The sequence below is a fragment of the Tamandua tetradactyla genome, chromosome 3 (genome assembly GCF_023851605.1).
Source record: "Tamandua tetradactyla isolate mTamTet1 chromosome 3, mTamTet1.pri, whole genome shotgun sequence".
Taxonomy (NCBI): Eukaryota; Metazoa; Chordata; class Mammalia; order Pilosa; family Myrmecophagidae; genus Tamandua; species Tamandua tetradactyla.
In genome coordinates, this window is record NC_135329.1 from 80,744,186 (window position 1) to 80,760,197 (window position 16,012).

A 16,012-nucleotide genomic window follows, 5' to 3' on the forward strand; every position below is an offset into this window, starting at 1 on the left:
GGGCAACCATAGCGGGTGCTGTGCATCACGGTAGTCTACGTGTGTTAAAACCAAAGACAAGTGCAGGTGTCCTGGTGTCTCGGAGTGGGGGTGGGGGGCCGCTGTAGAAATCTTTGCGGGATTTCTTTATAACAGAACTCTCACACTGCATTGTAAAAATATTAAATTGATTCCTAGAAAGACCTGAGCCACTTGGTGGCTGGCTGCCCCTTGTGGCATGATCACCAACCCTGGGGGAGGTTGGTCAGAGGACAGTCATAGAGGCAGGCAGGCTGGCAGGCAGTAGAAGAAGGAGAAGTTTGATTTGAATAATAAAAAGGAGGTGTAAAACTTTATTCAATAAATACCATACAGGAAAAGAAATGTAAGAAAATAAGGTATCAGTGGCTAAGAGTTCAAATACAATTGAGAGGCTATTCTGGAGGCTACTCTTATGCAATCTTCAGCTAGACATTGCTAATTAGAGTGGATTGCTAACCCCCAACTATCACCATTCCTATTAACCCTAAAGAACACCCAGGGCTCTATTTGAGATCCTACAAAAGTTCCATGCACTAAGATTACTTTCCCGAAACCTACGACCTCCAGATGGTTCCTAGGCCAGATAAATCCTGAACCCGAGAGGGGCCAGCTGCTCCAGAACATCAGATGGTTCCATCTGTCTATACCATATTAGTGACCCACCCTTCCAGCATGAAAAATATAGAATGGCCATAGCCCACCTGTCCCTAAAAATTGGGAGAAAGATCAAAGGAGAAGGAAGAGGTATAGAGAAGATAGGATTTAACAAATGAGTATGACTGCTGAGTCATTATATTGGTAACTATTTTAGTCTCCAGTGTTTTGGAGCAGCTGAGAGGAAAAACCTAAAATTGTGGAACTGTAACCCATACCAAACTCTGAAATCTGTTCTATAACCATTTGTTAAAATGAACTTTGGAATTTATCGCTTTTTTGTATATATGTTATATACTATATATAATTTGCCCAAGTCTAAAATATCCTGGGAGTGTGATGAGGCTCCGGGGCCCCGGGCAGCACCCATAGGCACAGCCATGAGGAAACCACAGCCCCAAGCTGACAGACTGCCCTACCCCCTTGGTGTCACATCCCAATCCCTGGAACCTGTGGGCATGACTCACGTGGCAAAGGGGGCTCTGAGGAAATGACTGAATGAGGGACCCTGAGGTGGGGTAATCCTGGGCAGTGCGGGGGCCCAGTCCCATCACCAAGTCGCTACAAAAGGAGACAGGGGACCCAAGTCAGAGCAGGGGGCATAAACGTGGGCATATCCAGGGGCAGCTTCTGCTGGGATTCTGCAGAAGGCACCAACCCTGGGGCAAGATGGTGGCGTAGTGAGGTGTGGAATTTAGTTCCTCCTCCTCCAGAGCAGCTAGTACATAGCCAGGAATGTTACAGAACTGCTGGGCTCCATCAGTGACCAGACACACAGGGTACACCAGTTGTGATCAAAGGGACCAGCTAAGACCTCATACAGTTAAGTCCCCCAAGCCATGGAGGCTGGCACCCCTCCCCCACAGTCTCACAAGCTCGTTCCTGGAGAAGAAAGGAAACATTACTAGCAGCAATAGTTTAACCAAGTCCCGAGTGTGGAATTAATTAACAAATTCTGACTACTGAAAATAAGACCCCAGCACAGATAAACCTGGAATAAGCACTAAAGTTACCAGGAGTTTTTGCTCTGGCAGGGAAGGGGCAGGGCTGACAGAAAAAAAATATCCAGAGGCTTTTTGACTTAGACAGCACAAAATGCTGGAAAAGGGCTGGACCCTAAGAAAAGTGATCACACAGAGCCTGGAGATACATAAGAGTCCCATACCAACTTAAGCTCTTGATTGGCAAACTGAAGGAGCAGCGGTTTGGCTCTGAAGAGACTTTTTTTGGCTTTTTATCTCCTTCTTAACTGCTCATTAGATAGAACTGGAAGTACATTCAAGTTCTAGCACTGCCCCAGGCAACAGTGGATTAAGCTTGTCTAAGAGGCAAAGTAACTTGTCAGGTGAAAGCAATTAATTTCCTAAATGAAATTACCCCAAGAGAAAGGTGGGACCCAGTTCAGGTAGAATCCCTCCTTCAAGGAATCCAGGTCCCAAGGACTGGAAAACTGAAGCAACTAATGCCAGCCTGCAACCTCACTTCTATCTCAGCCACGCCCCCTGAAATGTGTCTGCTGAATTTAAAGGCACCACATCATTTTAATGTGGTGGGAAGCTGGGCAGACAAGGGTCACATGCGGGACAGGACAGGAAAAGCACAGAGTCTAGAGGCTGCATAGGGAAGTCTGACAAGATGCAGGATCTCACCTTCAGGGAAAACATGCCGGGGACTCTTTCTTCCTGAAGCATGTGCCAGTCCAGTCTGGGAAAATCTGACTGGGGTCCATAATACCTGAGGAGACTGTCCAAAAAAAAAAATGACCCTTATACTCAAGGCAAGAAACAGAAATACAAAAACTGAAAAATTCTGATCAGTTACACAGAATCACACTAGAGGTATAGAATAAGTTGAACTGAATGTCAAAAAACAGAAAACAGCCATCCAGCAAGAAAATCCTAGGTAAAAGAATGAAAACCACCTCTTTTTTATTTTTTTTAAAATGCAGCAACAAAATCTCATGCCCTACTCAAGGTTCCATGTACTTTTGTTGCTATATTTAAAAAAAATTTTTAATTAAAAAAAAGATGAGAACTAACAGGAATAAATATATAGCAACAAATAAACACAAACATCTTAACTTATGATCATTCCGTTTTACATATATAATCAGTAATTCACAATGTCATCACATAGTTGCATATTCATCATTATGATCATTTCTTAGAACATTTGTATCAAATCAGAAAAAGAAAAAGACAACAGAAAAAAATTCATACCTCTTACCTCTCCCTCCCTTTCATTGATCACTAGCATTTCAATCTGAATTTATTTTAACATTTGTTCCCCCTATTATTTGTTTTTATTCCATATGTTTTACTCATCTGTTGATAAGATAAAAGGAGCATCAGACACAAGGTTTTCACAATCACACAGTCACATTGTGAAAGCTAAATCATACAATCATCTTCAAGAAACATGGCTACTGGAACACAGCTCTACATTTTCAGGCAGTTCCCTCCAGCCTCTCCATTACATCTTGAATAACAAGGTGATATCTACTTAATGCGTAAGAATAACCTCCAGGATAACCTTTCAACTCTGTTTGGAATTTCTCAGCCATTGACACTTTATTTTGTCTCATTTCACTCTTCCCCCTTTTGGTCAAGAGGGTTTTCTCAATCCCTTGATGCTGAGTCTCAGCTCATTCTAGGATTTCTGTCCCATGTTGCCAGGAAGGTCCACACCCCTGGGAGTCATGTCCCATGTAGGCAGGGAGAGGGCAGTGAGTTTGCTTGTTGTGTTGGCTGGAGAGAGAGGCCACATCTGAGCAACAAGAGAGGTTCTCTTGGGGGTGACTCCTAGGCCTAATTTTAAGTAGGCTTAGCCTATCCTTTGAGGGGTTAAGTTTCATATGAACAAACCCCAAGATTGGGGGCTCAGCCTATTGCTTTGGTTGTTCACACTGCTTGTGAGAATATCAAGAGTTCAACCTGGGGAAGCCGAACATTCCCCCATTCTCAGCATTCCCCAAAGGGGACCTTGCAAGTTTTTCAGCTCACTGTTCAAATCACTCTGGGATTCATTGGGACATCACTCTGGACAAACTGACAAAATCTCATGTCCTACCCAAGGTTCCATGTACTTACGGTGTTCAACCAAGCTATCTACATAACGTTATATTAGGAAATGCACTAGACAAAATATAAATTTTGTACCAAATAAACATTTTTTGCTTTAGTCTCACACATAAGTTGAAATTTTAAAATATTAATTACCATCTATTTTCAGCACCCTGCAGTAATGACATTCCTTTGTTCTTCCTCATGCAAAAACATTTTTAAAATTTGTACATTTAGTCACTATCATTATACACTCTGGGCATTTCTAGATTATACCATCTCAATCTTTATCTTCTATCTTTCTTTCTGATTTCATTTATGCCCCCAGCCTTCCTCCCTCTATCATTCTCACATTCAGCTTCATTCAGTGTTTTAACATAATTGTAAAAACACCTCTTTTTAATAAGAATAAACTAATTGAGGAAATCAAATGCCTAGATGGCAGCAAAAAATAATAAGTCATACTAGAAAAGTTGAAGATAGGGCCCTAAGGAACAAACCAACACTTCAAATGAGATACAAAAGTTGAAACAACTAATTCAGGATGTTCAAACAGATATGGGAAGTCTCATCAATAATCAAATCAATGTTGTGAGGAGGATATAAAGAAGGCATTGGGTGAATAAAATGAACTCAGAAGTTTGAAAAAACAAATCATAGAAATTATGGGAATGAAAGGCACAACAGAAGAGATGAAAACAATAGATTTGTAGAGGCAGAAGAAAGGATTAGTGAACTAAAGGACTGGACATCTGAAATCTGATTGAAAAGAAAATACAGGGAAAATATGAGCAGGGTCTCAGGGAATTGACTGACAACATGAAATTCACAAATATATATGTGTGGATATCCCAGAAGGAGAAGAGAAGGGAAAAGGAGAAGAAAGACTAATGGAAGAAATAATCACTAAAAATTTCCCATCTCTTAGGAAAGGCAAAGAATTACAGATCTAAGTACAGCGCACGTACCAAACAGAATAGATCCAAATAGACATACTCCAAGACACTTACTAATCAGACTGTCAGATGTCAAAGAGAAAGAGAATTTTGAAAGCAGCAAGAAAAAAATAATTCATTACATACAAGGGAAGGCCAATAAGACTATGTGGATTTCTCAACAGAAACTATGGAGGCGAGAAGGCAGTGGTATGATGTATTTTAAGATTCTAAAAGAGAAAAACTGCCAACCAAGAATTCTATATCCAGCAAAATTGCCCTTCACAAATGAAGGGGAGATTAAAATACTCTCAGCAAACAATCACTGAGAGGATTTGTGACTAAGAGGCTGACTCTGCGAAAAATAATAAAGGGAGCACTACAGGCAGAATAGGAAAAGGCAGGAAAAAGGGATCTGAGGAAGAGTGCAGAAATGAAGACTATCAGTAAAGGTAAAAAGAGAAAAAAAATTAAATATATAAAATCCAAAAGACAAAATGGTAGAAGAAAGTATTTCCTTTACAGTAATAATACAATGTTAATGGATTAAACTCCCCCAATCAAAAGACATACACTAGGCGATGTGACAGTGGCTTAGTGGCAGAATTCTCACCTGCCATGCTGGACACCCAGGTTTGATTCCCGGTGCCTGCCCATGCAAAAAAAAATACACTGGCAGAATGGATTAAAAAACAGGGTCCATCTATATGCTGTCTCATTTTAGACCAAAGGGTAAAAATAGGTTGAAAGTGAAAGGTTGAGAAAAGATATTTCATGCAAACAACAATCAGAAGAGAGCAGGAGTAGCTAAACTTACATGTAACAAATTAGACTTGAGATGTAAAATAAAACAGACAAAGAAGGACACTATGTAGTAATAAAAGGAACAATTCAATAAGAAGACATAACAATCAAAGATTTATGCACCAAGCCAGAGTGCTCCAAAGTACATGAGGCTAGTGCTGAATGGAGAAATAGACACTATAAGAGTTGGAGACTTCCATTCCCTGCATCATCAATGGACAGAACATCTAGACAGAGGATCAATAAACAGAAAACTTGAATAATAAAATAAATGAACTAGACTTAACAAATATTTATGGAACATTATACCCCATGTGCTGATTTGAATCTGTGGTGGATCCCAGAAAAGCCATGTGCTTTAATCCTCATTCAATATTGCTGGCTGGGAGCTTTTTGATTGCTCCCATGGAGATGTGACCTATGCAATTGTGGGTGGTAACTTTTGATCAGATAGTTTCCATGAAGTTGTGACTCCACACATTAATCCTTGAAAAAAGGAAACATTTTGGAGAGAGTCCCTTAGAGCCAAGAGAAAGCCACAGCAGAGCTGAGCAGAGCCATGAGGCTGAGAGAACCACAGGGTCCACCAGCCAGTGACCTCTGGAGATGAAGAGGTTACAAGTTCACAGTTACAAGTTTACCAGTTGCAGGTTTGAAGATGAAGAAGTTACAAGTTTACAGTTCTAAGAATTTACAGGTTTACAGTTCTAAGGCCATGAAAATGTCCCAATTAAAGCAAGTCTATAGATATGTTCAATCTAAGGCATTCAGAAAAGGATACTTTGATTCAAGAAGGCTGATGAAGTTCAGGGTTTCTCTCTCAAATGGAAAAGCATATGGCGAACACGGCTTCATCTACTAACTTTCTCTCCAGGCCTCTTGCTTCATGAAGCACCCCCAGCGGCATTCCCTTCCTCTCCAAAGGTCGCTGGCTGGTGGACTCTGCTTCATGGCGCTGGTTATTCTGTCATCCTTCTCTGCTCTCTCAGAATCTTCAAAAGACAAAATGTCTGGTTCTCTTGGCTTCATGGCTCTGCTCGGCTCTGCTGTGACTTTCTCATCATTCTCAGAAAGGCATTCTCTCCAAAATGTCCCCTCTTTTATAGGATTGCGGTAATCTAATCAAGACTCACGTAGAATGGGTAGAGACATGTCTCCATCTAATCAAGTTTAACACCCACAATTAATTGAGTCACATCCCTGTGGAGAGAACCTAATTAAGTTTCCAGCCTATAGTACTGAATAGGGATTAGAAGAAACCGTTGCTCTTACAATATTGATTAGGATTAAAACATGGCTTTTCTAGGATACATAAATCCCTTCAAACCAGCACATGTAATGTGCAATCTGAGGAGGAAATCCAGAAAAATAATTCCAGTTACCATAGCAACCAAAAGAATTAAATATTTAGGAATAAACTTAAGGACACAAAAGACTTATACAAAGAAAACTATAGGAAATTGCTAAAAGAAGTCACAGAAAACCTAAAAAAAAATGGAAGGGCATACTGTATTCATGGATTGGAAGACTAAATATAGTTAAGATGTAAATTCTATGCAAGCTGATTTATAGAGTGAATACAATACCAATTAAAATCCCAAAAACTTACTTTGTAGAAACAGGAAAACTAATAAAATAACCAAATTTATTTGGAAGAGGAGGGTGCCCTGAATAGCTAAAAATATCTTGAGAAAGAAAAATGAAGTAGGAGGTCTCACACTATCTGACTTTAAATCATATTACAAAGCTACAGTCATCAAAACAGCATGGTAATGGCATAAAGATAGATATGCTGACCAATGGAATTTAACTGAGTGTTCAGATATAAACTCTCATCTATGGACAATTGATCTTTGATAAGGCACTCAAGCCAACCCACCTGGGACAGAGCAGCCTCTTCAATAAATGGTGCTTGGAGAACTGGATATCCATATGCAAAAGAATGAATGGTGATCCATATCTCACACCCTATACAAAAATTAACTAAAAATGGGTTCAAAGACCTAAACATTAGAGCTAAGACTATAAAACTTTCAGAGCAAAATGTAGGGAAATATCTGATAAATTTTGTGATAGGAACTGGTTTCCTAGACCTTATAACCAAAGCACCAGCATGGAAAAAAGAAATAGATAAAAGTGAACTCAAAATTAAACACTTTTGTGCACCAAAGAACTTTGTCAAGAAAGTAAAAAGGCAGGCTATGCAATGGGAGACAATATTTGGAAACCACATATCAGAAAAGGGTTTAGTATCCAGAATGTATAAAGAGATTCTTCAACTCAACAACAAAAAGACAAACAACCCAATTAAAAAATGGGCAAAAGACATGATCAGACACTTCTCGGAAGAGCAAATACAAATGGCTAAAAGAAAAGATGCTTAACTTAACTGGCTATTAGGGAAATGCTAATCAAAACTACAATGAGATATCTCACCCACTGGAATGGCCTTTATTTTTTATTTTTTTAATAGTCCATAAATAAACTGATACATTTATGATCAGTTGATTTTCAGCTAAAATGCCAAGACATTCAATGGGGAAAGGATAATCTTTTCAACAAGTGATGTTGGGACAATTTGATATCCATGTGCAAAAACATGAACTTACATAGTAACTTCACACCACATACAAAATTAACTTCAAATAGATCATAGACCTAAATATAAGAGGTAGAATTATAAAATTCCTAGGAAGAGAAAACATAGGTGAGACCATCCTGGTTTCTTTTTTTTTTAGATTCCAAAGGTATTATTTTGTTTTTTCTTTTTTTATTATTTTTTTAATTAAAAAAAATATATATAACAACAAACAAACATTCTTATGATCATTCCATTCTACATATATAATCAGTATTTCACAATATCATCACATACTTGCATATTCATCATCATGATAATTTCTTAGAATATTTGCATCAATTCAGAAAAAGAAATGAAAAGACAACAGAAAAAAATTCATACATACCATACCCCTTACCTCTCCCTTTCATTGATCACTAGCATTTCAATCTAAATTTATTTTAAAATTTGTTCCCCCATTAATTAATTTATTTTTATTTTTTATTAATTTTTAATTTTTTAAAAAATATGACAACAAAGAAACACATTCTTAACATATGATCATTCCATTCTACATATATAATCAGTGATTCACTATATCATCACATAATTGCATATTCATCATCATGATAATTTCTTAGAACATTTGCATCAATTCAGAAAAAGAAATAAAAAGACAACAGAAAAAAAATTCACACACCATACCCCTTACCCCTCCCTTTCATTGATCACTAGCATTTCAATCTAAGTTTATTTAACATTTGTTCCCCCTATTATTTATTTTTATTCCATATGTTTTACTCGTCTGTTGATAAGGTAGATAAAAGGAACATCAGACACAAGGTTGTCACAATCACACAGTCACATTGTGAAAGCTATATCATTATACAATCATCTTCAAGAAACATGGCTACTGGAACACAATCTACATTTTCAGACAATTCCCTCCAGCCTCTCCATTACATCTTGAATAACAAGGTGTGCTGGTTTGAAAGGATATATGCTCCCTAAGAAAAGCCATGTTTTAATATAAATCCCATTTCATAAAGGTAGATTAATCTCTATTCAATACTATAAATGCTTGAAACTGTAATCAGATCATCTCCCTGGATGATGTAATTTAGTCAAGAGTGGTTGTTAAACTGGATTAAGGGATGACATGTCTCCACCCATTTGGGTGGGTCTTGATTGGTTTACTGGAGTCCTATAAAAGAGGAAACATTTTGGAGAATGAGATTCAGAGAGAGCAGAGAATGCTGCAGCACCACGAAGCAGAGAGTCCACGAGCCAGCAACCTTTGGAGATGAAGAAGGAAAGCACCTCCCAGGGAGCTTCATGAAACCAGAAGCCAGGAAAGAAAACCAGCAGATGACGATGCCATGTTCGCCATGTGCCCTTCCAGCTGAGAGAGAAGCCCTGACAGTGTTCGCCACATGCCTTCTCACTTGAGAGAGAGGCCCTGAACTTCATTGGCCTTCTTGAATCAAGGTATCTTTCCCTGGATGCCTGTGACTGGACATTTCTATAGACTTGCAATTGGGACATTTTCTAGGCCTTAGAATTGTAAACTTGCAACTCATTAAATTCTCCCTTTTAAAAGCCGTTCCATTTCTGGTATATTGCATTCCAGCAGCTAGCAAACTAAAACACAAGGTGACATATATTTAATGCATAAGAATAACCTCCAGGTTCTCTGTTTGGAATCTCTCAGCCATTGACACTTTGTCTCATTTCACTCTTCCCCCTTTTGGTCGAGAAGTTTTTCTCAATCCCTTGATGCTGAGTCTCAGCTCATTCTAGGATTTCTGGCCCACGTTGCCAGGAAGGTCCACACCCCTGGGAGTCATGTCCCACGTAGACATGGGGAGGGCGGTGAGTTTGCTTGTTGTGTTGGCTGGAGAGAGAGGCCACATCTGAGCAACAAAAGAGGTTCTCTTGGGGGTGACTCTTAGATCTAATTTTAAGTAGGCTTGACCTATCCTTTGTGGGGTTAATTTTCCTATGAACAAACCCCAAGATTGGGGGCTCAGAGAATGGCCTTTATTAAAATAAAACAAACAAAAAACAGAAACGACAAGTGCTAGAGAGGATGTGGAGAAAGAGGCACGCTTATCTACTGTTGGTGAGAATGTAAAATGGTAAACCACTCTGGAAGGCAGTTTGGCCGTTCCTTTGGAAGCTAAGTATGGAATTGCCATATGATCCAACAATCCCATTACTAGGTATATACTCAGAGGACCTAAGGCAAGGACACAAACTGACATTTGCACACCAGTGTTTATAGCATCATTTACGATTGCCAAGAGATAGAAACAGCCCAAATGTCCATCATTGGGTAAGTGGCTAAACAAGCTGTGGTATATATATATATATATATATATATATATATATATTCAATGGAATAATCCACAGCTGTAAAACAGAATCAAGTCAGGAAGCATGTAACAACGTGGATGGTCCTTGAGGACATCATGCTAAGTGAAATTAGCCAGAAACAAAAGGACAAATACTGAATGGTCCACTGATATGAACTGACATTATGAGTGAACTATGAGAGTTAAGAGCACAAGTTATCAGGAGATAGAAATAGGGTAGAGATTGGGCAACTGGTGCTGAAGGAATACAAATTGTGCAACAGGACTGACTGTAAACATTCAGAGACAGCACAATACTACCTGATTGTAGCACAAAATAGGTACGCTGAATGAAGATGAATGTGAATATGATTGAGGTAGAAGGGCTGGGAGCACATACGAAAACAGAAGGAAAGGTAGAGGATAAAGACTGCGATGGTATAATTTAGGAATGCCCAGAATAGACAGTGATAGTGATTAAATGTACAAGTAAAAAAATGTTTTTGTATGAGGGAGAGCTAATGAATGTCAACATTGCAGGGTGTTGAAAATAGATGGTATATGAGAAAATCTTTGATCGATGCAAGTTAGGGTCTATAGTCAATAATAACACTGTAATATGCTTCCATTGAATCTAACAAAGGCATTATGCCCAAACTAAACATTTAGCATTATGCTAAATGTCAGCAAGTGGGGCCATGGAGGAGGGGTATGGATTCTTTGTGGAAGGAAAAGAAATGTCTCGTAGAGATTGTGGTGGTGAAGGCAGGTCTATTCATTTAGGTTGGATTGTATGATGTGGGAATAAAACTGTTTAAAAATGAACAGAGAGAAACAAGTTCTAGAGGCAATGTGGAGAAAGAGATGCCCTTGGAGGGCAGGGTGGTGGTTCCACAGGAGGCTAGGGGTGGAGTTGCCATATGATTCCAAAACGCTGTTGCTCAGTATATACCCGGGGGAACTGAGTGTGGGTACACAAATGGACATTTGCACACTGGTGTTTATGACGGCTGTGTTCCAGATCCACAATGAATGGAGGTGGCCTAAGGGTACAAGGACTGAGGAATTGAAGGGGGCCTAAGGTGTATCTATACAATGGACTACTGAACGACTGCAAGAAGGAATGAAGTTGTGAGGCATGCTGCTAGGTGTATAAACCCTGAAGACTGTATGTTGAATGAAATGTTAGGAACAAAAAGACAGATAATATTGTGCCTCAGTCATGTGGACTAACTAGAATATAAGAAGTCAAGAACATGGTTTATCAGGTTGAGGCCTATTCTAAAGGGTCTCAGATTGTAAGCTCTTACAGCAGTCACATATATCCAGAAATTGTAACTGTTCTTATAAATTCTGAGACATAGAGCTGTTTGTGTATAACCTGGTCATTCCCTAAAACCTTGGGTATTTACACCATACAGGAACTGTTTAAAAAGTTTGAAAAAGTCATCAGATTTCAAGTAGAGATATGAAAGAAACTGATCTGGATAGGACAAAGTTATATCAAAAAACAGGGTAAAAGATGTTATCATCCATATTTTAAAACTTCAACTTCTGTGTGAGACTAATGGGATAGATGTTTATTTGGTGAAAAATTTGTATTTTGGGTAGTGCATTTCCTAATTTAACTTATATGGCCAGTTTAATTGAACACCATAATTATGTACATGGAATCTTGAATAGGGCATGAGATTTTGTTGGTTTGTCCAGGTTAATGTGATGCTCTGATATATCCTAGAGTGATTTGGGCAGTGAATAAAAAAGTATTTGCATGGTCCCCTTGGGGTACTGAAGAGAAAGGAGGAAATATTCAGCTTCCCATCTGGAGGATTTCTGATATCTCACAAGTAGTGGGGACAATCAAATCAATAGGCCAAGCCCTCAGTGTTGGAGTTCACCCCTATGAAATTTATTTCTGCAAAGGATAGGTTATGCCTACTTAAAATTAGGCCTAAGAATCACCCTCAGAGGACCACTTTCATTGCTCAGATATGGCCTCTCTAAGCCAATTTGGCAGGTGAATTCCCTGTTCTCCCTCCTACTTGGGACATGATTCCCAGGGGTGTAAATCTCTCTGGCAATGTGGGACAGAAAGCCCGGTATTAGTCTGGACCTGGCACCATGGGATTGAGAAAGTTTTCTTGACCAAAAGCGGGAAGGGAGAAATGAGGCAAAACAAAGTTTCAGGGCTGAAAGAGTTGAGAGGTTATCCTGGAGGTTATTATGCATTATCTAGATATTCCCCTTCCTAGTTTATGATGTATTGGAGTGGCTGGAGGGAAGTATCTGAAACTGTTGAGCTGTGTTCCAGTAGCCTTGATTCTTGAAGATGATTGTATAAAGATACAATGTTTACAATATGATTGTGTGATTGTGAAAACCTTGTATCTGATGCTCCTTTTCTCAAGGGTATGAACTGATGAGTAAAAGAATATGGGTAAAAAATGAATAAATAATAGGGGGGGATAAGGGGTAAAGTAAATTGTGTAGAAGAAAATACTAGGGTCAGTGAGAGGGGAGGTTTAAGGGGTATGGTATGTATTTTTTCTATTTCTGGAGTGATGCAAATGTTCTAAAAAATGATCGTGGTAATGAATACACAACTACATGATGATGTTGTGAGCCACTGATTGTATACCATTTATGGAATGTATGTGAGTGAAGATTTCTCGATAAAAATATTAAAAAAAAAAAAAAAGAAAAAAAGGCACCAACCCTGCACCCTCTGACTTCAGCCCAGCAAGACCGTTTCCTGGCCTTCAGAGCGGCCAGAGAACATGCGGTGGCGTTAGCATTAAGCCTGTGGTGATTTGTTACAGCAGCTGCACAAAAAGTGTGTGTGTTAACAGGCATGTTTGAGAGGCCCAGGATACAGATCCTTGGGCCACTGTGCCTGGGGCCTGCAAAGCGATCTGTCTCCTCTTCCCTGCCTAGTTTTGATCACTTTGCACCTAAGCCTGAGGAAGGTGGTGGAGGAAGCAGGCACCCGAGTGGGCCTCCTGCCTGCTCCACTGGGAGCCCACTTAGAGAGTGAGAGGCACCACAACATGCCAAGTGGGTACTGGGGAGATGGGGCAGCGCATTCCTTCCCAGGTAGACTTGGCAGAGTGAACCCAGATCAGGCGGATGCTACACTGGGACTGCCATGCATCCCTGCTCCTCTTTAGCATTCCTGAAGTCGTTTTCCTTGCATTTCCTTCTTTTTAGGATCAAGTAAAAAGAGAGGTGAGACAAATGTCACAAGGCTCATATGGACAGGCCAGAACAGGCTGGGTGGCTGGCCCATGTCTGATGACCTTGCTGCCTGTTTTCCACAGGCTGCCACATCAGCCACCAAGTCTGTTACTCAAAATCGTCCAAGGGATTTCATGAGTTCAAAAAGTATTCCATCCTATTTTTTTCTGGAAACCACATCAAGGAAAAATTAATAGACACACCAACTTTGTTTTCTACTGAAACTTTTATTTTTGCCATTAAGAATTGCAAACTATACTACTGGAGAATGAACAACATTCTCTTGAGTAAGCTTCTTTCATTAAGGAAAAAAAAAAACCTAACACAGACAGAGCCCATTTTTCCAACAGGATGCTGCCCCCATGTCCGCAGTGTGTGCCCCATGGCAGGAGCAGCAGCAGTGCCTCCTCAGCCAGCACCCAGTGTGGGCATGTGTTCATTTGGGAGAACTCAGAGCATCACAGGCACAGAGATGCCTCCTGCCCTCCCCATTGAGCTCCAGATTGGGGATGGAGTGAGGGAGAAAAGGAGGCCAGACTAGGTAGCCAACTTCTGGGTGGCCTCTGTACCCATGGCCTGTCAGTGGACACCTGCAGCCCCAACCTGGGCAGCGCCTGACTCTGCAAATATTGTGGGAGCCAGCTTTGCCAGAAACAATCGGGTAAACACAGTTCCCTTTGGGAGAGTATGGCCACCCAGCCCCGCTGGGCTCACAGTTATTCCTCCAGCGCTTTTGACTGACATTCCCCATGACCAAGGGGGTCACCAACCCAGGAAGGTGTCATCTAGACTGGGAAAATGAGGGCAAGGTTGCATGTGCTTCACTGGTTTTGAGGAAGGTTTGGAACACGTCATCAGTCAACAGAATGAGTAAAAGCTTCCTGTCCTGTGTCCACCTGTCAGCCATGTACCATTTGCTGGAGTGGTTTTAACATTTTGACCCACAGGAAAGTTCTGAAGAGGACAAGAACGTGATAAGGCTCCCTGGGCAGCTAGCCAAATGGGACTGGGATGCAGCGTGTCCGGCACACCCCTCCCACACTCTCCCAGTTGGATGCTCTGGGCATGGAGTCCGGCTCGCAGTGCCCCCCCAAGCCGTGTGACAGGCAGACAGAATGCAGTCCCCTCCCATTGGCCAGCTCCACTGTCACTCCCTAGGAGGAAGCTGGAGTGACAAGCTTGAGGTGAGGGCCCAGCCCATCTGGGCCTTAGAGAGCTATCCCGGCCCGGCCTTACCTCATCCCTGGGAGACGCTGCGGGGACACTCCAGCTGTGGATGCCGTTCCAGGTAGTGGTGCAGATACACATTTATCCCACCCCTCCCCAGCTCTTTCTTCCCAAAGCATGGAGCGGCTTTGCTGTAACTCCTTTTACCTAATATCCCACCTGAGATAGCCCTTAATGAGCCACACTGGGCAGGTCCTCAGTGGCAGCAGGATGCATGGCCATCGTCCCTCAAACTGCCCACTTGGCATGTCTTCTGCAACTGGGACGTGGGGCCTGCCTGACAGAAATTCATGTCTGTGCTGCACAACTTCAAATAGGACTTTAATTCCCAAACAAACCACAGAATGAAGCCCAGGAGGAAGGATAGAAGCTGATGCACTAATGCAGGACTGGCAGTGTCGTGAGAACTCTCTGAAGGTATGTGAAGACTGTTCTCAGAAGCTCCAAACGAGGCTGCATCAGACTCTAAGATAGGAAGCTCCATGTTCAGGGTGTGCAGACACATGTTAGGGACTCAGGTGGGATGTGTCCAGGCTGAGCTGCCCAACTTCAGGTCCCGGTCTCCAGGTCAGCACAGTCCTTGTCCGCTTGCGCACTGGGCCTTGGGCAGAGGCGGCGGCGCGGGGTGCACACCCTTGGCAGGCGGGCAGGCTGGGATGGATGGAATGTGGGGTGGCACAGGCACCCCAAGCAGTTGCTGGCTCTCAGAAACCACTCCCTAACTCCTGGGTTCTAAAGGGACAAAATTTCAAAGTCTTCATCTTCTGAGTCAAAGAATCTTTCCAGTCGCTCTACGTCGGAAGAATCTAGAAGAAACAAAATAAAAGCACACTGGGTAGCTATCCTGTGGAGTCATGTGGGGCATGGAGGGACAGAGACCTCACTGTCCTGGGGGAAAGGGATGACACCCCCTTACCCCTACCATGTGAGGGCTGATGGGCCTTGTGGTCATTTGTCTAATGCCCGCCGAATGCCAGCCTCCCTACAGTTTCCTTTGTGGCCTCTGTTACTATTCATCTAATACTGTTCTTTACGGCAAAAGCACGTTTCAGCACAGATAGAAGTGCTCTTGGACACCTGCAGCTGTCTGTCCACCCCATGCCGTGGGCTGGCTCTGGTCTGCTCTGCCTCACCCCTCTAATGCTGGGCCAAGGGGAGCCC

The 16,012-nt window shown here is 41.5% G+C and overlaps 1 protein-coding gene across 1 annotated transcript in view; it reads right to left on the bottom strand.

Annotated features, from left to right (window-relative positions):
- Nucleotides 1-13,831: 13,831 nt before the first annotated feature.
- Nucleotides 13,832-16,012, bottom strand: part of ATG4B (autophagy related 4B cysteine peptidase) — a 60,122-nt gene continuing 57,941 nt past the window's right edge. The window contains exon 13 of the mRNA XM_077153383.1: nt 13,832-15,657. Coding sequence (XP_077009498.1) covers nt 15,584-15,657 — 74 coding nt within the window. The 3' untranslated portion in view covers nt 13,832-15,583. The remainder of the gene's footprint in view (nt 15,658-16,012) is intronic.